The 22,613-nt window shown below is 40.3% G+C and overlaps 2 protein-coding genes across 4 annotated transcripts; one reads left to right on the forward strand and one right to left on the reverse strand.

Annotated features, from left to right (window-relative positions):
* Positions 1-8,972: 8,972 nt before the first annotated feature.
* On the reverse strand, positions 8,973-11,105 carry LOC115693993 (uncharacterized). The gene is made up of 4 exons (XM_030621082.2): positions 10,478-11,105; positions 10,196-10,314; positions 9,477-9,963; positions 8,973-9,376 (listed from the first exon to the last, which is right to left on the reverse strand). The coding sequence occupies exons 1-4, from the start codon at positions 11,014-11,016 to the stop codon at positions 9,277-9,279; spliced, it is 1,245 nt and encodes a 414-aa protein (XP_030476942.2). The 5' UTR covers positions 11,017-11,105; the 3' UTR covers positions 8,973-9,276.
* A 2,524-nt stretch (positions 11,106-13,629) lies between these two features.
* On the forward strand, positions 13,630-19,518 carry LOC115693991 (chaperonin 60 subunit alpha 2, chloroplastic-like). 3 transcript variants are annotated; one of them, XM_030621071.2, is made up of 9 exons: positions 13,630-13,940; positions 14,024-14,225; positions 15,850-15,971; positions 16,067-16,274; positions 16,368-16,513; positions 16,766-17,072; positions 17,223-17,473; positions 17,711-17,911; positions 18,691-19,518. In XM_030621071.2, exons 1-9 carry the CDS (start codon positions 13,887-13,889, stop codon positions 18,976-18,978), a joined length of 1,779 nt encoding a protein of 592 aa, XP_030476931.2. In that variant the 5' UTR covers positions 13,630-13,886; the 3' UTR covers positions 18,979-19,518. The 3 variants fall into 3 exon arrangements, with proteins under 3 accessions (XP_030476931.2, XP_030476932.2, XP_030476938.2); XM_030621072.2 differs by having other exon boundaries at positions 14,048-14,225; XM_030621078.2 differs by lacking the exons at positions 13,630-13,940; positions 14,024-14,225 and having other exon boundaries at positions 15,848-15,981.
* The last annotated feature ends 3,095 nt before the right edge of the window (positions 19,519-22,613 follow it).

Genomic DNA, 22,613 nt, shown 5'->3' on the forward strand with positions numbered 1-22,613 from the left:
TCAGGAACTGGAGCAGTATTGATTTTCCTGGAAGGTCAACATTATCCAGTATCTGTAAAAATGATATTTTCATGCACCAATAACATCGCTGAATATGAAGCATGCATTCTCGACTTACAATTAGCCCTCTCAATGAAGGTAAAAAGATTGTAAGTATATGAAAATTCTATGTTCATCATATTACAAACAACTGGTGCATGGCAAACTCGAGACGCCAAGTTGATACCCTATCACAGATACTTAGAAGCGATGGTGGAAGAGTTCGAAGAAAAAACATTTGATTATCTTCCAAGAGTTCAGAATCATTTTACAAATGCTCTTGCAACTTTGTCATCCCTACTGCAAGCAGAAGACGATATGGATGTAAAACCATTAAGAATTGACATTCTCGAACAACCGGCTCATTGTATGGTGATCCAAGCAGAGTTTCACAACGAACCATGGTTTCACGACATCAAAAAGTATCTTCAAACTGGGAAATTTCCTGAAGGAAGCCAATCAGGCGACAGAAAATTTGTAAGGAAGATAGCCAACAAATTCTTCCTCAGTGGTCAAGCCCTTTACAAGAAATCATTTGATTCAACCATATTAAGATATGTGGATGCTACAGAAGCTGAATAGATCATAAAAGAAATTCATGAGGGTGAGCGTGGGCCGCACATGAATGGGCATCTCCTAGCCTGAAAGATTATGAGGTTAGGATACTATTGGATGACAATGGAGACGGATTGCATCCAATATGTGCGATGTTGTCACCAATGTCAAGTTTATGGAGACAGAATCAACGCATCGCCAAACGAGCTGCATCAAATGTTAGAGCCATGGCCATTTTCAATGTGGGGCATTGATATGATCGGTCCAATCAATCCCAAGGCCTCAAATGGGTATCGCTTCTTCTTAGTTGCAATTGATTATTTCGCCAAGTGGATCGAAGCAAATTCCTACACAAATGTTACCGCTAAGAATGTTGCAAGTTTCATTAGGCGGGATATCATTGCTAGATATAGAGTCCCATAAGCAATAATTATAGATAACGGCTCAAATCTAAACAACAAAATTATGGATGATCTACTCAAACATTTCCACATTCGACATTTGAACTCGTCTCCATATCTCTCATAAATGAATGGAGCAGTGGAAGCAGCAAACAAAAATATTAAGAAGATTTTGGCCAAGACAGTTGAAAATTATTGTGACTGGCATGAAAGGTTGCCATATGCTCTAATGGTATATCGAACTTCAATTCGAACATCAACTAGGACAACTCCATTTTCCTTGATTTATGGAAGGGAAGCGGTGTTACCTGTTGAAGTAGAAATTCCTTCATTAAGGATACTATCTCAATTGAAGCTTTCAGAAGCTGAACGGATTCAACAAAGATATGAACAACACAATATGATTGATGAGAAGAAATAAAGGGCAACATGTCATGGGTAAGCCTATCAGAAAAGAGTTGCTAAATCCTTTAACCGAAAAGTGAAACCAAGGCATTTCAAGGCAGAAGATTTGGTGGTGAAGAAAGTCATTCCTAATAATTCAGATTCTCGTGAGAAATTCACTCCGAACTATGAAGGTCCATGATAACTCTATAAAAATAGAGTTATTTTATCTACTCTAGGCAATAAATAATGCAATATTTGTTAGAATATATTTGGATTTCCTTTTATTTACTTAATTTTCCTTGTTTATGCAGAATATTGAGATTTGGAGAAAATAAAGAAAATATGGCAAAAAGAAGGAAAGGAATATGCGACCCAGAGAAGAGTTAGAAGGTGGATATCACATTGGGAATTCTACGATTTATTCACTAATTTTATGCGAAAAGAAGCAATTGCCTTGTGAAATGAGTCTTGGATGTTATCATATAAATAGGATAATTTGGGGGAACATGGAGTTTTTCTTCCTTTTAGATCGTTTTTATTTTCAGTGTTATGAGAGTTTTTTAAGTATTTTGAAGAGAAGACAAAAGTGGTGACAGAATTCTTGTTCTTTGATTCAAGATGTGTGACATTCTGAAATCCGACCCATTTGGAATTTATGAAATGAGTAGTTTATGGATGTGCTTGTAGTTAGATCTCGCCCGGAATTGATCACTTAGGGAATACTAACTATTAGGGAAAGGCTAATTAGGGATTTAAATTCGCGCGACCAAAGAACTCGATCGTGAACCGACTTTCGACCATGAAAATTGTCGAGGTGACATTTTGAGCCACTGTAGGCCGATCCAAGGATAGCCAGGGATCAGTTCGCCACTGTCATATTAGTGGATCGCGGGTGATTCCGCTGGACCACGAAATGAATTGACGAATGACCCTAAACCTATACCAAACGATCGTGCCCGTCGGATCTAGCGATCGATCCTCGCGATTAAGTGACAATCGAAGTCGGCACAACCCGAGTAAACTTGTACGTGGCATGATTCAATATCGGCCACGGGTCAAATGTGCGAATTTCCCTAAAAGCCACCCGTTAGTTTGAGATTTGCTCAAGTTGAGTTATGTAAAATTTAGTCATTAAATTAGAGACCGAGTTGGGCATTGGAAATTTAGAAAGTCACGACAGGGCATTTGGACGATGTTGTCATTTACTCGGGTAGCCTCGGTTTTGTCCGAATCCTTCAAAAAAATTGAATTTTGACGAGAAATGAAAAATGACCATTTTACCCCTGGACATTTGTTAAGGCCAATGTAATTTGAGAAGGACATTTTGGTAATTTTGCCCTAGCCTTAGAATTAGAGATTTTTGGACAATTTTGCCCTTGGACTTTTTGAGAAATTCTCAAATTGCCCTTGGATATTTTAGAAAAGATTCGATCCGGACCGTCGATCTCAAGATAAGAACAAATCTCGGCCGTTGATTGGATTTGTGAGAGAAGGGCGAGATGGTCATTGGGACATCAATTATTGGCCTTAGGTTATTTAAACCCAATTTCTCTCTCTCTCTCTCTCTCTCTCTCTCTCTCTCTCTCTCTCTCTCTCTCTCTCTCTCTCTCTCCTCACTCTCTCTACTCACGGCAAACCCCCCTCTCTCACTCCTCACTCTCTCTACTCACGGCAAACCCCCCTCTCTCACCGACCGATCGCCACTCCCCCCTTGCCGCGCCGCTACTCGCTGGCCACCGTCCGCCCGATCGCCGCCGCTCGGTCACTGAGCCACGCCCTCACGCCACCGTCCCTCTCTCTCTCTTCCTCTCGGTGATCTCTCTCTCCCCTTGTGGCCGTGAACGACGGCCAAGGAAGCCGCTCGCCGCTACCCGCCGTTCAGCCGCTCACCGCCGCCGAGTGCCACCGTGAGGCCGTCGATCAGCCGCCCCCTTCCCACTCTAGCCGAGCCAGTCTAGAGTTCGGGTAAGTCGCGCCCTAAACTCTACTTAGGATTTCAGGTATCGACGGACGAGTTAGGGCTGAATCAGGTTAATTAGGGGCCTTTTAGGGGTTATTAGGGGCTGTTTAGGGATTAATTGAGTGGACTGATTTAGGGGCTGATATTGACTGATTTTAGATGGTGAAATGATGATGTTTCGGGGCTGAGATGATGTGAAATTGGGTGCTGGAAATTGGGCTCGTAGTGACGAGCGTATGGTTCGATTTCGGGGCAAACGGTATCGATTTGGTGCGTTGATTTATGGCTGAATTGTGGTGACGATTCGGGCTAAAAGTGGATGAGGAAATGTTGAATTTCGTGCCTATGTAGTGGCTGTGCTTGTAGGCCCGTTAATGGCCTTGTATGTTTGTTGTACCGTGACTTGATTGATTGAAATGTGCTTCGTTATGTGCACGCTTGGGCTGAATTGAAATTGACTGTTAATTGGACGTGTTGGGTGTTTATTGAGCTTGAGAAATGTGTGGGTTGATGCGTGCACGGGCCAAGTGTGATTGGCCAATATGTTGGCATGTGGGTGTTGAATGTGTGAATGAGTGCGTAAGCGAATGTGATACGATACGTGTGATAATGGAAATCCCTGAGGCGGTATCATTACGCGGGGAATTGATTCGTCTTGATGCGGTACGACTACGCGGGACGATGCTCGGTATTACCGGAGGACGACCAACCTAAGGCGGTACTATTACGCGGGTTGTGTCGTAGGTGGTAGGTGTTGAGCTTGAGGCGGTACCACTACGCGGGCAAGATGCACGGCCTGAGGCGGTACCATTACGTGGGCCCTAAAGTGTTGTTATGAGGTAGTCGTAGTGAACCTTTAGCAATTTTACAAAAGGCTGAAACCGTTGCTACAACCTAGACCTGTGAGATGATACTTGTTGATGAATGTAATTTACCTAATACTGTGGCGTCTAGTCGCATATTCCAAACCTGTGGGGTGTGATACCTATCGGTAGAAGTAATTTGCCTAATATTGTAGCTTCTGTTGGTACAATCTAGACCTGTGGGGTGATACTTGTCGGTGGAAGTAATTTGCCTAATGCTGCGGGTTCCGTTGGTACAACCCATACCTATGGGGTGATACCTATCGATGTAAGTAACTTGTCCCATATTGCGGCTTCCAAGTATGTTTTTCTAACTCTTAATCAATTGAACGGTGGAAATAATTTAGGCCAAGTAATCCCACCACCAGTGAGTATTTTACAAAGGCCTGAAAATCCTATCTACCCTGAACTTAGGGGGCAAGAAATGTGTCAACTTGCGAATCCTTATCAAGTGGCTGAACTTGTAGAGCTCATAATGTATATTTGATAAAGTGTTCGATCACGTCCATCTTTCATTTTATGCAGGTACAAAAGGCTTCACACACGTAAGAAACTTCAAGACTTGAAAGCATGAATTCGGGCATGTCTCTTTAGATACGATACGTGCCGCCATGAAATTGGAGCTTCCACCAATTCACATTTTTCCTAATTATTTTGGATAAAGTTATACATGTATTAGATATATTTATTTATGTATGGATTAACTGAGAATCCTCAAAGCCTCCAAAACTCCTTTTCCACAACTTCTTTGTGCACTGTGATCGATTGGCTTCATTCATCTTCTTTTATTCTTTTATTCTGTCCTTTCTGTCTTTTTTATCTTGGAATTATTCGGTTATTTGATTATTCATATACTTCGGGGGGGTTCCGATGGAATTGGATTAATGTAGTGGCCTTTTTCCTTTGTCAAAGAAATATTTTATTCATTTCCACGGATATACAATAGGATACGCAGTCCAACTGCAAATCAAGACAACAACACAAGTTCCAGATAAGAAGATGAATCATCAGAACAAGGTTATGGATCACACGCTCAAAGAGCAGATATGAGACTTCTCCGACTTTGGTTTGTAGTGGCCGTTTGGACAGAGTGAGAAATGTTGTGTTTTTTTTAGGGATAAATGCACTAAAAATCCTAAAACTTTTCATGAAAGTATAATTGAGTCATAAAACTTTCAAAAAAATGCAATCAAGTTTTAAAACTTGTCACAAAAGTGCAATCAAGTCTTAAAACTTTCAAAAAGTTTAATCAACGGAAGGACTTGATTGAATAAATTCGACAAGTTTTAAGACTCGATTACACTTTTTAAAAGTTTTAGGACTCAATTGTACCTTTATGATAAGTTTTAGGACTTAATTGCTCTTTTTAAAAATTTTAAAACTTAATTGCACTTTCATAACAAGTTTCAAAACTTCCAATGTACTTATTTTTTTTTATTAGTTACAAGGGAGGTGGCTAATCTAGTTTTGTGCAACATTGAAGTTGAGAGTTATCTTGAGCGCGAATCTGCAAAGCTAGGCTCTTTTAGCTTGAATTTTGCGTATTGAGCTTTTCCTTTATGTAGATGATCCGTCTAATTTCGAGCTACATCCACCGGGTATCGTAGTTCGGAAAGTGTGAAGAACCCGAGTTCACATGCCTCCACTGACAGCTGTTTTACTCAGGGCCCAAGTTATCTTTGGGTTAAATGAACTTAATGGACAAACCATACCGCGACTACATGGGCCTGTAGTGGGTACTTGGGGCTCTAAGAATGCTGAATCTTTCGTACTTCATACCGTTGGCAAGAAATACACAACTCTTGGTTGGGAATTTGGCAATTAGGAATTACATTCTTTACTCTGATTCTAGTGCTATGTATAGTGACTTCAGAACCGCTTCCTCCTCCAATTATGTTGCAGCCATTTATTTCATACACATTTGGAACCACTAAGAGTCAATTTGAATTTTTTTTTTTGCTACGTCCTCTATGCTTATTTCCAATGATACAACACTGAAGTGAGTTATCAGTATTATTTCCAATGATATATATGAGCGATCTGACTTTATGCGGATGAGAGGCTTATACTGTGGGTGATAATTCTGTGGGTACACATTTGGACATTGTGACCGTTGCTGTTCGGGGAATGAATTGGATGGGAGTGGATTTGGTACAAGAGTGGCAGCGAGTCAGTACACGTCCGATACCATTCATCTGAGGAACTTATAGTTGCACATTTACAAGAGTATCAAAGCCAAGCTTCATCCTAGCACCAGGAGGAAGCTATAATGCACTTCATTCAAGGAATACTTGGACAAGACCAAAAATCCTCAGATGCAATTACACTTCACATCTACAATCACGGTTCAGTTACCTTTTTTAGTTACTTTTCGACTACTTAATCATCTTGGATCTGAGACAATTTTTCCTGCTTGTAGGGGCATGATCAGCACCTTGTCGAAAGGATACTTAATCTGAAATATCCGACGGCATAGCTAAGACATTTACAAAGCTGCAAAACACAATTAAGTGTTCTTCTTGAAGCAGGAGGAGCTATCAACAAAAGTCCGATACCTTCATTTGAGAATATCGCTGAGAGGAAGTCCAAGTCTGAGCTCGTCAACATATGTAATTGAACCCACATTTACTCAAAAACTTAAGTCAATGAATTATGAGCCTAAAGTTCTACTAATTTCTTTGGTAAATTCAAAATATACCATTGGTAATTTTGTAATGTCTTGACATTATCTGGAATCGTTCATTGAGCGAGTTAATAAATTAACAACTACTGAGCCTTAGTAACCTTCTCTAACTTTTTTCACATTTTGTGCAATCGGTTTCTAGGAGACACATAAATGTTTGCATCAATCTCTGAAAGTATCTTAGGTTAGGCTAAAATTATCCTTCCCACGATACTTTTGTTTTAGGGTGACTACAACTCGAGCACGTGCTAATCTTGCACGTTTTAAGCACCTATAGAAAACCAAACCTCATCAGGCTAAATGGAGTTGGTTATCTGGATTTCATTACATCATTATTTTCCTGGCGTGCCCATCACATATTAGATCCTCAATGGGCTAAATGGAGTTAGTTTAGCAAATGATTGGAAACATGAATGCAGATTGACAAATTTGCCTTGGATGCCTTGCATGATGATGCCGAAATTCATCTGCAAAATTTGGAACCATGGATTCAGGTCGGACATCTTTATATTTCATTTTACGTTTGTGTCCAAAATTGGGAAGATAAAGATGTTTTTCTTATTGTAACTATGATAGTTTTTATACCCACGATGCCTTATGCTTTATCCATAGTGTATGCCATCTCTAAGAGTCGGCACTTCTCTACACCGAGTCTGTTAAGCTTGTTTACCTAATCTCTCCATTGAACCATGACACAAGGTCTTGCCACTGTGCATTGTTCTGTGAAGAGCTCGAGCTCTATCATTGATAGCTGTGGAATTCCTACTAAAACACTGTCGAAAGATCTGTTAGTTTGTTATTAGAGATAGCTTACACGGCAATTTTTGTTATTTAGCTCCTTTTGGACTTGATGGCATATCAAGAACAAGCCCTGCGACTTATTCTGGATCTCAGCAGTGCAGCCATTACCCTGCCAGTATGGTGCTGAGCTGGTTTTTCCTTCCAATTATCACAAATCAATTGTTGGGTTTTGTTCAATAGTGGTCTTTTGCAGTCTCATCCAGAGTTTGTATGGAGTAAAAAAAATTACAAGACTAAAAAGTAACAATTGCTGCTGACATTAGATACGGAAGGTGTTGCGGAAGTCAAGCGATCGAACAATAAATTTAACAGAACAAGAAAATAAATCGGACACCGGATTTATGTGATTCGGTCGTACTGACTTATGTCCACGGGGAGAGCAATACGGAATTTCACTGTAGATCAAGCGATACAACGAAGATTACAACCACACTCGAGTCACTCAAACACTCTAAGTATTTTCCAAGCCTCAATTACGCCCAATAGCTCACGCAGTGTTTAGCCCCATAATTCTTCACGAAATAATCTCTCAATCTCACGAAGGAATTGTATACAAATCTTACCATAAAATTTAATCGCTACTAACACTTGAATTCTTGATGTAATTCCACGAACAAAATCATGAACTCAATGCCAAGCACCCAGCACCTATGAATGATCCATGGCACTCAGAGAGAAAACGGCACTTCAAGAGGACTTATTCGTCAACAACGACGCACCCCCTCTGTGCGGCCAAAAACAGAACAGCCCGTATTTATGCTTAGGTTCCACGATCAATGTAGACTCCATGCAAATATACTTATTTCCTTTTTCGAATCCAACTTTCTCTGACGCACACGGCAAGAAGTCCCACAATTCCCTCTTTCACAGTCAAAGTCTTCCAGGCCAACGTTGGACTCAATTCTGCTGATTTCTTCCCGACTTCTACGGATAATCGTTGACCTTTTATTTTGCACTCATGTTGACCGAGACAAAGAAGAAGACTCTCTTAGACTTTCCTTTTTCAGTGGACAAATACTCCAACTCACGTTCGGAAAGCTAATTTCCAAAACTTGCCTTGAATTCTTCTTTTTTTTCATTTCTAAAATTTAGATTTTCGCTTCGAGCTCAAACTCGAGACATATTTTATCAGAAAGTCTCTTCAAAAAAGAGAAAGATGAGTGCGTATGGAGTAAAATGCATATTCAGACCTTCGAATTGACTCCGCAGCTCTGCATTCTGTGACTTTTGTAAAGCCAGTTTCATCGATAATTTGTGCATCTGCAAGCCGGATAACGGTGGACAAACAAGTAAATTAGCCTGAACATCTTATTCTCGAAATAGTTCGACAGAACCCGTATGCCCCATAGCTTCTCACAGGCGAGTGTTTACAGCTTTTGTGAACATTTTCATTGAACAGGTTACACAACACAACATCACATGCGTGACATGTTTGTTAACTCCAAAAGAATTCCTTGCCAGTCTCTAGAAAAGTAATGCAAACGATGAACAATATATAATTACATTGTTTGATTGTCAAGGAAAATTCTCTTGTAAAACAGGAATCATAGATGCTAAAAATGAGTTGTTACTAACTCCAGGATTGAGTCAATATTCAGTGGATGGGAATGGGGGATCATGCGTTTGGGTATTCCTCAACAACCTCGAAACCTCCTTGACGACCTGTTTCACAAGTACCCCTTCATGCCTGCCAGTTTCCAAATAACATTGAAGTAAGCTATGAGTAGTATGAGTTTCCAGTAATGGGATCAAATTAAGATTCTGATGGGAATGATGGAAGTAAGTACCCATTGGCGATTTTCTCCGATACCCATCCTTTGGAGCACCCAACCTCCTTGAGAGCATGCTCCCACCGCTCATAAGTACTTCCGTCGACAAGATCCCTATGCCGAAGCATCTTCTCACCAAAACAACCTGAGACGTGTTGCACAAGCGAGGGCTCCACTTTATAGAAGATGGGCAATATCTTTTGCCCCTTTGTTCTCTTGCATGCAACCATTTGAGCTAGCTCCTCCAGGCACCAAGGAGAGAAGGCAAAATTTTCAGAGAAAATTGGAATCGATATCTTACAGTGGTCAATAGCGTTGCTAATCTCGTCAGCAACACCTTTACCTACGAGGGACTGATCATCATCGTTAAACACTCTAATTCCGGCAGCCGCAAGGCTGATGTAGAGGTAAGCAGCGAGGCCGTATCGAGTATCAGGGCCACGAAAAGCCATGAACACTTGGCATTTATTTTCTCTTCTTTTCTCCACTAAATACTTAAAATACACTGCGATTCAACAAGACAAACCAAGTGATGATGATGAGATGTAACCAATACAAATCATATGAAATTTTCAAAAGACCAAGGTAAATTTTAAAAGCCACGAAGTCGATCTAGTTCATAAAACATGCGAACCTGACGTGCCTCCCCTTTAAAGGGAGGCGAAAGCTCTCACAGGATGAACATAGAGAATAATTATATACGAGAGGCGCTGAGCTCAAATGGAATGAGGACATACCTGATCTTATGGGGTAATTAGACGCCAATATAGGAGATAGAGGGAGCCATTCGATCCACGTCGTCTTCAATTCACTCGAAACCTTTGCGACCACCAATTTCACAAGCTCTCCTTCATGCCTGCCCGCATATATGTAAAACCAAAGTTAGGTATACAATTCGATTCCTTCTTCCCCTAACTCTGCTATCATTCCCATCCAAGTGCACAGAGGGTCAAATTCAGATTTGTGATGGATATCGATTCATAGATTCGTAACTAATTGCATATCACATACATACTTACCCATTAGCAATGGCGTAGGATATCCATCCTCTAATCCACGTAACAAAAAACAGCGATGTCACCCATTTCTGCAATTCTTCCGAGCTGCACTGCCTCTCGTGTTCGCTTAGAGCCTTTTTAAAGTTACCAAGTTGGCGACGTACGTCATAAACATTTACCTTATAGAATACAGGGAAGACTGATTGGCCTTGCTTTCTGTGGCATTCCATAATCTCGGCGAGCTCACGGAGGCACGATTTACTCTGCGCATACTGTTCGGAGATGATGGGGATCGCAATCCTACAACTCCTGATGGCCCGGAGAAGCTCCGGGCCTATCTCCTCGCCGACAGGGAGCGCATCGTCGTCCCTGAACACGTGGACCCCAGCAGCAACCAGACTGTTGTAGAGGAAATCGGTGAAGCCGGTGCGAGTGTCTCCGCCTCTGAAGCTCAAGAACACATCGTAGCTCCGAGGGGCTTCCCTTGCTTTCTCCTGCAGGAATCTGAAAGCGTACACGGCCAGAAGGGCTAGAAGTAGAACAATTGCTAAGTCATACATTTTCTCTCAGTTCGTAACGTTCCTAACTATGTCTTCTTTCAGAGCTTTATCTCATTCAGGACTCGATGCTTTCAATATTCAAGTCATTGCTTTCGTCCACCTTCACAAATCTCAAAAGAGCCTCACCGTCAAAGTTGACCATATCGCACAATTTTTTTTAATTCGTCTTCTTGACTATTTCAAAGGCTGTATATACTATTCTTCCCTAGAATTTGAGGCTTGTCATAAGTTGACTTGGTTTAAATTTTCCCTGATCGTTTTGTTTAAAAGAAAACAACGATGATAAGGGCAACTTTTGAGAGCAAAAATGAATTTGCATGAGATAAGCTAACTGGATATATAATTATCCAAAAAGGATACCACAGTGAGCTGGTTTTGGTGGCTAAAATGGTTTTGCTAGTGATGCTCTGATCATACTAAGTTGATTTGATGGATAAATTTGTATAGGTCATGGTGATTTTCTGAATGTGGTTGTAATTTCTTTAGTAAATTCAAAATCATTTCATTAGTAACTTCGTAAATGTCCTAACGACTCGCGGATTACTTAAAATCGTCCATTGAGCAAGTTAATATTCAATCAAAACACCTATAGCTCACGAGCCATAGTAACATTCTGTAACTTCGTCAATATGTATCCTTCTTCTTAACCGGTGAGGCATTGAAAAATGATATAAAAAATAAATGTTTGCATCAACTTCTGAAAACATCCTAAGTTAGACTGAAATCATCCTTCCCACATTTTCTTTGTTTCCTGATACATAATTTATTATTGCCTTAAAAGAAATGCTTGCACGTCCCCTGATTGCATAATGGTGATTATAATATATAGTGCATTAGAGTTCAATTGAATAATGCCACGACCTTTGCGTTACCCTTATCTTACAAAACCATGAATGCACCACATTCCCATCAATGGTATTCTACTTCCTTGTTAAATTCACCAAATGGGTACTATCTTAGTGAATTTCATTTATAATTGGATAACTGAGAGTCATAGGAGCACATGATCTTGAAAGTCATCTCTATTCGAGGATGACTTGAGAATATTGGCTTCGGTTTCTTTTTTCCCTTTTTTTGTGGATTTTGTTGGATATGTTCGATTTAGGATGTATCCGACAAAAGAGTGATTATATGATGCGGACGGAAAAGAGTGAATATATGTTTAGGAGCATATTATACTAATGTTGCTATGAAATGCAAGAATATTTACTAAATCGGTCCTAAATCTATTATATAAATGTCAATTCGATATTAAAATTTTCAATTTTGTCAATGTAGTCTTCAACATTTACGTAAAATTTTAATGTAATCCTCTTAGACAATTGCAGTTGGAATTGGACTGGGTGTCTAGCTATCGCCGGCCATCTTACGTGGCAACTGACATGGACAACTTTACTTGAAATGACATTCTGCGTGGATAGCTGTGTCAGCGATTTCTAGCGGTAAGTTACGAGGACTACATTGGTAAATTGGATAGCTAAGAATTAAATTGATATTCAACGGTCCCTAAACTTTTGCCCGATGTATAATGTGATTCTTGAACTTTTAATTTGTTTAATGTCATCGCTGAAATTTTGATACATGTTCAATGTAGTCCCTCAACTATGTATCAAAAGTCTAGAGACAACAATGATCATTAGTGTAAAGTTCAGGGACTACATTGAACAAATTAAAAGTTCATAGATCAAATTAAAATTCATGGATTATTTGTGTCATTATTTCTAATTTAATCAAGAGTGAGAGGTGAAATTCGGGAAAGTTGGGAAAAAAATTTGGTCAAAAGAAATTTGAAAATTGAGTTCAGAAAATTTTGGACAAAAAATGCTCCTGTTCGTGAGAGGTGAAATTCGGGAAAGTTGGGAAAAAAAATTGGTCAAAAGAAATTTGAAAATTGAGCTCAGAAAATTTTGGACCAAAAATGCTCCTATTTATGGCACGGCACATGCACGCGGTCTTGTACGGTGAAGATTTGTATCCACGGATTAATTGAGACGAAATCACCAACATCAGGCGCTTATTTGAGACGCATACTATTCTCGAAGTTATTTTGCGAAAAATGTCCTGATTGATTATGTTGCCCCTCTTTTTTTGTTTTTAAGATGGTCTTCTTGACTATTCAAAGGGTGGATGCTCGTCATAATTTGACTCATGATTTTTTAAGAGCAACTCTTGAGAGCAAAATTAATTTGCACGAAGTAAAGTCAAAATTATAATGTCAGTAACTCTATAAATGTCATAACAACTCATTGATTATTTGAAATCAGTCTTATTGAGCAAGTCAACGTTGGATCGAAACAACTTACAACTAACGAGTCCTAGTAACATTTTCAAAATTTATCAACAACGCTTTTGCATCATTCTGCCTGATCGGATTCTACTTCTTAATTGGAGAGACATCGAAACATGACGTAGAAAATAAATGTCTATATCGATTTTTTTAAAAAAATATCCCTGAGTTAAACCAAATCTTACCACACTAAATAATGTTGGCTACATGAATCTAACCCTCATATTGATTGAACCGGCGCATCTCGTGTGTCTTTTTCTCCGGTCCATCTTGATTGAACCGGCGGTTGTTATGAACATCCAAGTGGGTCCCCACTTCTCTGTTTCCCCGCATTACGCCGGCATAAACTCCGCCTGTCTCTCCCTCTCTCCTCCTCGCCGCCGGCCGGTCCTCGGAGCGCTTCATCATCCTCCTCGCCGGAGCTTGCTTCGCCGGCCACGCGATCATTCTCCGCCTCGCGGCTTATCCTCTCGGTGGGGGGCGACGGCGACGGCGGCTGTAAGCAGATGGAGGGGTGGAAATAGCGGCCCCGACAGTAAAGTCTAAACCCCTCGAAAAACCCAGGAAGGAGCCGCCCCTGAGAATGTCTGCCTCCTTCACAGCATCTTCAATCCTCCCTCAGAATCTGCTCTTTCCGGTAAAGTTCCTCTTTTTCTTTTGTTTTCCCTCAATTTCTTCATGCCCTTTTACGAATTATACCTCTTTGGATTGAGATTTAAGAATTGGGCGCTGCTCACTGCTCAGAATCTGAGTGGAAATAGGAGGAGGGAGTTGGGTCTATGGAGAAACGGGCAAACAGTTGGGAACTTTGTGGTAAGAGCAGGTCCAAAGAAGATATCTTTTGGCAAGGAATGCAGAGAGGCTCTTCAATCTGGGATTGATAAATTAGCTGATGCTGTTTCTGTTACTATCGGACCTAGAGGTGTGTGGACTCTTCTCTTTCTTCTTCTTCCGAAACTCCTGTTTCAGTCATTTTAATCTTGGAACTATTTGTTCATCTGATTAGTTATGTATTATGGGGATTGAGATGGAATTGGTCTTAATGTAGTGGCCGTTTGGACAGAGTGAGAGATATTGTGTTTTTGCTTATTAGTAGTGAGGGTGCTGGCTGGTCTAGTTTTGTGCAACATTGGAGTTGAGAACTATCTTGAAGGCGTATGTGCAGAATTGTGCTCATCCAGCTCGAGTTTAGCGTATGAACTTTTCCTTTTGTCAAGGGGGCAATGCTAGATGCTCCGAACTTTTCATTCCTACATTCGAAGCTGACTGACCTGTCTTGCTTTCCAGATTCCATTGTAATTCTTTTCTTCATTTTCCTTTTTGTTGCTTCAGTGCTTATTCTTCACCATGATCTATTATATATCCTATTCACAGAAGATAGTTATTTGACAAAGCACGCACACAATTGAGTTGTTTTGATTGTGATGGGAAATAATTATAGATAGAACGCAGTCCCCTTGTTAGAAAATGTAATTTCTTGAATATATGGATACTTTACAGTACCATACATAAGATCTATGAAAATTACTTTTAGGGCATGCTAATCTAGAGGCACAACAAGTGTTTCTATAATCTTTTTCTGGAAGTACACTTACAAACTCATGCATATTTAATATGCATTTAGGGTCAATTTGACATAGTCTATTTACTTATTTTTACTGTCCAAAATGTTGAACCCAGCAATATAACTAATTAGACAAGCTCTGTTGATTGTTCTATAGCATGTCGTGGAAAACAGTTTTTAGGAAAATATTTCAGCATTTAGCATTTGTACTCATTAAAATAATTGACAACTCTCATGTTCATGGCATAATAGTGTGATGCTACATATAATCCTATTGCAACTTTGAAACTCGAAGATGACATGTTTTTAAGCATGAACCATGACATGTTTGACAAGTTTTGAAAATAGGTTCTTGTAAATAAATTTGTAAAATTTTTTATTATGTGCATCAATATGTCACACATCAATATGTAAATGTGTATAATGTGTCATGTTGATAGTAGATTATTGACTTTTTCACCAACATTCCCAAATGTGTTTAAATGGGTTGGCCCACTATGACACTCATTCTTTTGTCTAATCCAACCCCATTTGACATAATGCATTTTAAACACTTTGTAGTATGGAGGAGAAAGTTCAAAATGAAGAGAGACAATGGATGCCAAAAAGTAGAAGTCTGATGTTAGTCTTCCATAGGACAACCAAGGTTACACTTATAAAAGTGCTTAGTCAGTTTCGGCTTATGGAGCCAGATGATTTATCAATTTTCTTCTCAATGAAATATGCTTAGTCAAGAATTATAAAGAATATCAATACAATTCTGGTGGATTTTGTTTTTCTTTTATGTTATTGATATATTTAGTGGTACAAGAAAGCGCTTTTAAAGGAAAATTCCTCACAACGAAAAAATATAAATTTGTCTGATCAGTTATTCCTCTACCAACTGGAGTATAGATTTACGTTTTTTCCAGTTATGTTCAGATTAGTGGATCGATTCTACTATTATGGCCTAATTGATTTATTTAATTTCTCTTTACTTCAGGACGTAATGTTGTCCTCTCGGAGTCCGAATCTCTGAAAGTAATAAATGACGGTGTCACGATTGCCCGAGCAATAGAACTTTCAGATGCAACCGAGAATGCCGGGGCAATGTTAGTCCAAGAGGTCATTCATGGTTGATATTTAATTCTCTCCAGAAGCTTGCTCTCATGCTTAACTCTTCAAATTCTGTTTTTATGCTCAAATGTATATATTTCCAGGTAGCTGGCCGCATGAATGACTTGGCTGGTGATGGCACAACCACCGCAATCATCTTGGCTCGAGCAATGATTAAATCTGGGTTGTTGGCAGTTTCATTTGGGGCTAATCCAATCTCTATAAGGAAAGGAATGGATAAGACTGTAAAAGAATTGGTCAGGATTTTGAAGGAAAAGAGCTTTCCTGTAAGAGGGAGTGATCATATTAAAGGTTAGTGATGATTTTTATTTTTATTTTTTTGTGCTTTGTCCAATACATGAGCTATTCATGATGAAATTCTGAAATTTTCTCACCGTTTTGCAGCTGTGGCGTCAATCTCTGCTGGAAACGATGACTTTGTTGGAAGGATAATTGCTGATGCTATAGAAAGGATTGGACATGATGGAGTAATCTCTATCGAGTCATCCTCATCTTCTGAAACCTTTGTTCTAGTCGAAGAAGGAATGAAGGTGGTGAATTTTGCTTTAGGTTTGAAATATTAAGGAGGTGGATGATTGTCTCCTTGCAAAAATTGGACTGAGTTATTCATTTCTTATGCTCTTTCGTGAGCTCTCTATGTTCTAAACTCTGTCTCGTAAAGGGATAAAGTCTTCCAATTGGATGCATCAATAGATCCTGAGCTTATTGAATGCATACACAACTTTCAATAATAAATTCCCCTTTGATGATTTTTTCACTTAAGTCACATTTTTTTCTGCCAGATTGATAAGGGCTATATGTCGCCTCATTTCATTACAAACCAGGATAGATCTCTCGTGGAGTTTGAGAATGCCAAAGTCCTCGTAACTGATCAGAAGATCTCAGATGTCAAGGAAATGATTCCTTTGCTGGAGAAGGCAACTCAATTAAGTGTCCCCTTGCTAATTATTGCTGAGGATATTTCAAGTCAAGTACTGGAAACACTTCTTGTGAACAAAATGCAAGGCTTGCTTAATGTAGCTGTCGTGCAATGTCCAGGATTTGGAGAAGGAAAGAAAGGTGTCTTGCAGGACATTGCTTTATTGACAGGTGAACTTGTATGGTGTGGCAACCTTTGTTTGTATGCTGTCTTAAGTTCCTTAAAGAAGTTCTCTTATTCAAACCGCATGAGTATTCCCATCATTACAGCACATTTTCTGCTATTTTTTCGTTCCATTAACATTGTAATAACAACATCAGGTGCTGATTTCCTCTCTGGAGACTTGGGTCTAACTCTCAATGGTGTGACATCCGATCAGCTTGGCATTGCTAGAAAAATAACCATCAGTAGTAACTCAACAATCATTGTTGCTGATCTTTCTACTAAAGCTGAAATCCAGGCAAGGATTTCACAGATTAAGAAGGATTTAGCTGAAACTGACAGTGCATACCATTCCCGAAAGCTTGCAGAAAGAATTGCCAAACTCACTGGTGGGGTTGCTGTAATTAAGGTTTGCAAGATACCACATTCTTTTGGAGGCAATTTCCACTCACACATAGTCCATTTAAGCTCCTTGTTTGAAGAACTAAAGATGTGCAAAGCTCATGGATTTGAGATCCCCTCAAATGTCCTCAAAGACAAAATAATTGCACTTATTCATCAGACTCGTAATTCTGCATTGCCTATGAGTCTGAAAGCGATTTAGTGTTGTCTCTATTTCATATTAAGCAATGTGCATTCAATTTAGGTGGGAGCACACACCGAGGTGGAACTTGAAGACCGGAAACTTAGAATAGAGGATGCAAAGCAGGCTACATTTGCTGCAATGGATGAGGGAATGGTACCTGGTGGTGGTGCAGCTTATATACATCTTTCTGAGTATATTTCTGTGATAAAGAGCAAGATGGAAGATCAAGAGGAGCAGATTGGTTCTGACGTCGTAGCAACAGTATGATTCCTACTTTTTTGCTTCATCTCTTTGTGCACATCGTTTTGCGTGTAATTTAAATTTCAGCAAGTAGTTTAAAGGAAACTGAGGTGGTTGATGCTTGACCAAATGTTGTTCATGCATACCTAGTTTGGTCAACGAGCATCTTCTGGTGCCTTTGTTCTCTTGCAAATCGTCACTCCTGCGCGGTGATAATGGCGGCTTTGAGTATATACAGGGACAAACCATGGCCAAGTTAATTAAGCTGATTGTGCTCTATATATTTGTAATAGAACATGCGCAGGCAGATCTATCGATTAGTCTATACTTTATTTATCAATAGCTCGAGACAACATTGTGCCTTGAAAATAAACATGTCTTAATTTTCTAATGTTCAGTAAGACTTGGGAATGGTGGTGTTGCATGTCGAATGGAAATTTTAAATTGGCAGGAGTAGTTGCCCTTGCCAAATCAATAAATGGGAGACAAAATAGACAAGGCCGGAAGCTGGCATTACCTGATATAGGGGTGTGTGCAATGGTTCTGGAGTGGATATGCTTTCTCTCTGTTGATCATCGAATTCTTTACATCTCAGTTGACCAGTGTAACAACCTCTCATGTGGGCTTGAGGAAACTATGTTCTACTTTTTCTTTTGAATGATAACCTGCCTTATGTCTTCAATAATTGCTTGGGCATTCTAAGTGGAATGCATCAAGTGGAAGATAGTTTCTAGCATCTTGCTGTTGTTCTGGAGGTGTCTTTGTTCTTATAGGTGGCTAACTGTGGATTGCGATTGCAGGCACTCCTTGCTCCAGCGAAAGCCATTGCAACTAATGCAGGAGCAGATGGCGATGCTGTAGTGGAGAAAACCCGAACATGTGGTTGGGAAATCGGTTACAATGCAATGACGGGCAAATATGAAGATCTTCTCAGTGCTGGAGTCATAGATCCATGTAAGGTTTCAAGGTGCGCACTACAAAGCGCAGTCTCCATTGCGGGCACAGTCCTGACAACCCAAGCGATATTGGTGGAGAAAACAAAGAAGCCCAAGCCACCCATTCCACTTGTGCCTGGAATCTCCCCTTAAAGTAAAAAGAACGAGTGGATGCTTCATTGCTTGGGATAAATGCCGAGTCAGAGCTCTCCTTGATTAAAAAATATCCGTGCTTCAAGGATTCGTACTTTTCTAAATGAAGATGGGTATTACATGTTTCGAGGAACTAGAGAGGTGTAATCTCACTTATCTGGCGGGTCTTCAAGTTCGGGCACCGCCATAATTGAAGAAACTGAGGTTGGATATCGAAAGCTGGATAGTTTCTCCGATTTGCTTAATGGCGGTCACATTTCTGCAATCTGTGCAACATGTGAAAAAATCTCTCGCACACATATTGTTCGAACAAGCATTGTTCAGCCGATTGTCTCCGGTGTCTAATACCTTGCTACTTTCTTTTAGACTGAACAATGCAATGCCTTGTACTTTGGGATGGCATTTTCCTTTCTCTCAAGAAAGTTAATCAAAGGTTGACCAGCGGGAAAAAGTTTCTCTGTAAGGTTTAACATTCACTTTCATCTCAAGAAGGTGAAAACTTGGTAAGTTGGTATCATTCGATGCACGCATTTGTTTTCACCCACTTTGTCACCACGCCAATTTGCAATTGATGCAAGAGGGATGTCATCAGTTGCATGAGATCAGTAATCAATTTAACTTTCTTCATTAAGGCAATTGATATCTTGAGGCTCAACTCTGAGATTACACATTAAAAGAAAACAGATAAATGAAACAGGTTCCCTAGGACAGAAAGAACAAATGGAACAAGTAAGCCTTTGGTTGATGCAGCAGACTTCTGCGGCATTATCCCCATTGAAGATTAGATTGGGCGGCTCCTTACAATACAAGGTCTCATATGCCACCGACCGTCTTAAACAACCCTGCACTCAACTTGCTAAAGACCCCAAACTAATGTTTGGATTCACGGAGGACTGCCTTGTTATGGCTTAATGGGATCAATTCAATGCGTTTTTCACGCAGACCGGGTATAAATTAGCGTCTAAATTAATCACAAGAATTTTACTGTATTCATGCTTATGGTGATCTGTTTCCACTATTCAGATGCAGAGGGGCAAGCAGACCGGTTTCTTCAAGATTCTGAATGCTTGAGAAATAGAAGATACTAAGAACACCTGAAATTTTTTATTTCCAGATCATGGCAGAAGAAGATATAAAGAGCTGACTCTTCTATTGGTAGATCACACTAATAGAAATTTTCTGCTATGAACAGGATAACAAGCTGAGAAATGCAAATATGAGTCATGGATCATGATTGAACAGGTTTAAAAAAACAAAGCGGATCTCGTGGACTGATGAGGATAGCTCATCTTTTGTGGGTTCAAGAGAGAGTGCATAGAATAGTTGTAGTGCAGTTAAGTGGCATTGGCTTGAAGAATTTGAAACAGAAAAGTGAAAAAATCAAGTTCCTGTACAATTAAGGACAAAATTTAATTTCACACCCAAACCAAACTTGGACGGAATATGCCGAGTCAACTCCAGCAAATAGACACGTGACGCTACATGTACGAGTTTCTATAAAAAAAAAATTACAACTTTAGGCTTGTAATTTGTTTTTTTTTTTTTTTTTAAAACTAGTCGTTATACTATCTTTCAACGGAAACTTAATTTCCTTTATCATTTTTTTATCTGAAACTTTACGAAGATGTCTAATTAAATCAAGTATTAATATGCAATTCCTATATTTTACAAACGTGCTCGATCATATCAGAAGTCCTGTTAAGATTAATCTCATCGTACGCAATAACCTAACATCTCATCTTAAACATAGATCTACATAAATAAGACAATTATTAGATAAAAAAAAAGCAAATAATTTTTTTACATGTTTTAACTAGAGCCTTAACTCACTACTTTATGCTCCAAATATTTTAGACAAATTATAAAGAATCCTCAAATTATAGTATTATTTACAAGTCCCCATCGTATTGATTGTAAGACATGTTCAAGTTATGGGGAGGCTGTTGGTATCGAGTGCCAATCTCAAATCTCGTTATTAAGCAATTTTAAAAAATTTCATTTAATTATTATTATTAACAAAGCCATCAACATCGACTCTAAAACCCAACACATACATACAATCTAAATTGCACACGTTTGATAGACTCGATCTCCTCCGTTAGATCAAATGGCAATGATCGATATCCATCGCGGTTAGATCAAGCCGATCTCTACCGTCGGATCGATTATACGGGGATTGACATTATCTACCGTTGGATCACATGGAAATCAACGGCTGTCGTAACGAAGAGGACAATACAATAACAACAGACCACACTCCATCGTCCATTTTCATCACTCACACACACACACAAACAAACTCACACTCTCTCTCTCTACAGTTTCCACGGTCGCCGCCGCTCTAGTGTCTCCGGCGACCACCATTCGTGTGCCCGCTTGGCCACTGCTCGCCTCTGTTCAGCACACTTCGCTCAGCTGAGTGAGCAAGTGCAGTTCGTCTCTCTCAGCGTCCCATCTCGCAGTTCGACGAGCTGTGGTTGCGCTAAGGAAAAACCCCTGCCTCTTTTTCTTTTGGTCTTTTCTGCTTAGTGCTGTGGTGGCCGGTGCGCGTCTCTCCCGGCGCGCCGCCGCCGGCGTCTCCTCCGCAGCGCCCCATGTCCACTGTCACCAGATTCCCTCTCTCTCTTGTCTGCTCAACACGGCCCCCTCTCGCCTCGCCGTGACCGCTCGTGCCGCCGTCTGCCGCCGCCCGCCGCTGGTCGGTCGGTCGGTCTTCCCTCGCGCTCTCTCTTTTTGACGGACATCTCTCTCTTGGTCCTCAGCCCTGCCTGCTCGTCGGGCTCATCGTTTGCCAAGCTGGCCTACGCTGCCCTGACCACTGTTTGGCTGTGCCAGACAGTGGCCAAGCCGGCCACCAGCTCGGCCATCGATGAGTGACCTGCGAGTACTGCAAGGATGAGGGATGAACTGAGAGGAATTCGTCAAAAACAGGGGTGGGGAGGGGAGAGACAGGCCCTTACCTGAGACGGGCTGTGCAATGGCGGGCAGCGAGTGGTTGCCGCAAGGGTAGAGCAGCGGGTGAGTGCTGAGCTGACAGCAGTCTATGACTTCCGGTGGCACGGGACATGGATCGCAAGGGACGGCGTGGGAAGCGAGAAATGTACGCTGACCACAGTTTTAGGGGAGAGAAAAAGGGGCAGAGATCTCCCTTAGCGGAGCCAGTTTGGCAAACAAGGAGGACTGCTAGAACGGGAGCTTAAGAGAAACGTCCCTTACTGGACGGACGCAAGCAGTGGCAGGCGGAACACAACACCTCAAAAAACCCAGAAAGAATCTCCTGAGAAGTGAGAGTGCCTGCCTCCTTCAGTCCAAGTTCCTCCTTTTCTTTACTTTTAGCTCCATTTCTTGATACCCTTTCACGAACTATACTCTTTGGTTTGAGATTTAAGGATTGGGTGCTTTTCAGTGTTCAGAATCTGAGTGGAAATAGTGTAGTGTATTGGATCTGTGGAGAAACGGGCAAAAAGTTGGAAACTTTGTAGTAAAGGCAGGTCTAAAAAAGATATCTTTTGACAAAAGTATGCAGAGAGGGTCTTCAATCTGGGATTTTGATAAATTAGCTGATTCTGTTTCTTATAAGATTCCTGTTTCTGTCATTATTATAATCTTGGAACTATCTGTTTGTTTGATTATTT

This window comes from Syzygium oleosum, unplaced genomic scaffold, assembly GCF_021117445.2.
Source record: "Syzygium oleosum isolate NSW1041296 unplaced genomic scaffold, Sole_v2.1 Sole_v2.29, whole genome shotgun sequence".
NCBI classification, from domain to species: Eukaryota; Viridiplantae; Streptophyta; class Magnoliopsida; order Myrtales; family Myrtaceae; genus Syzygium; species Syzygium oleosum.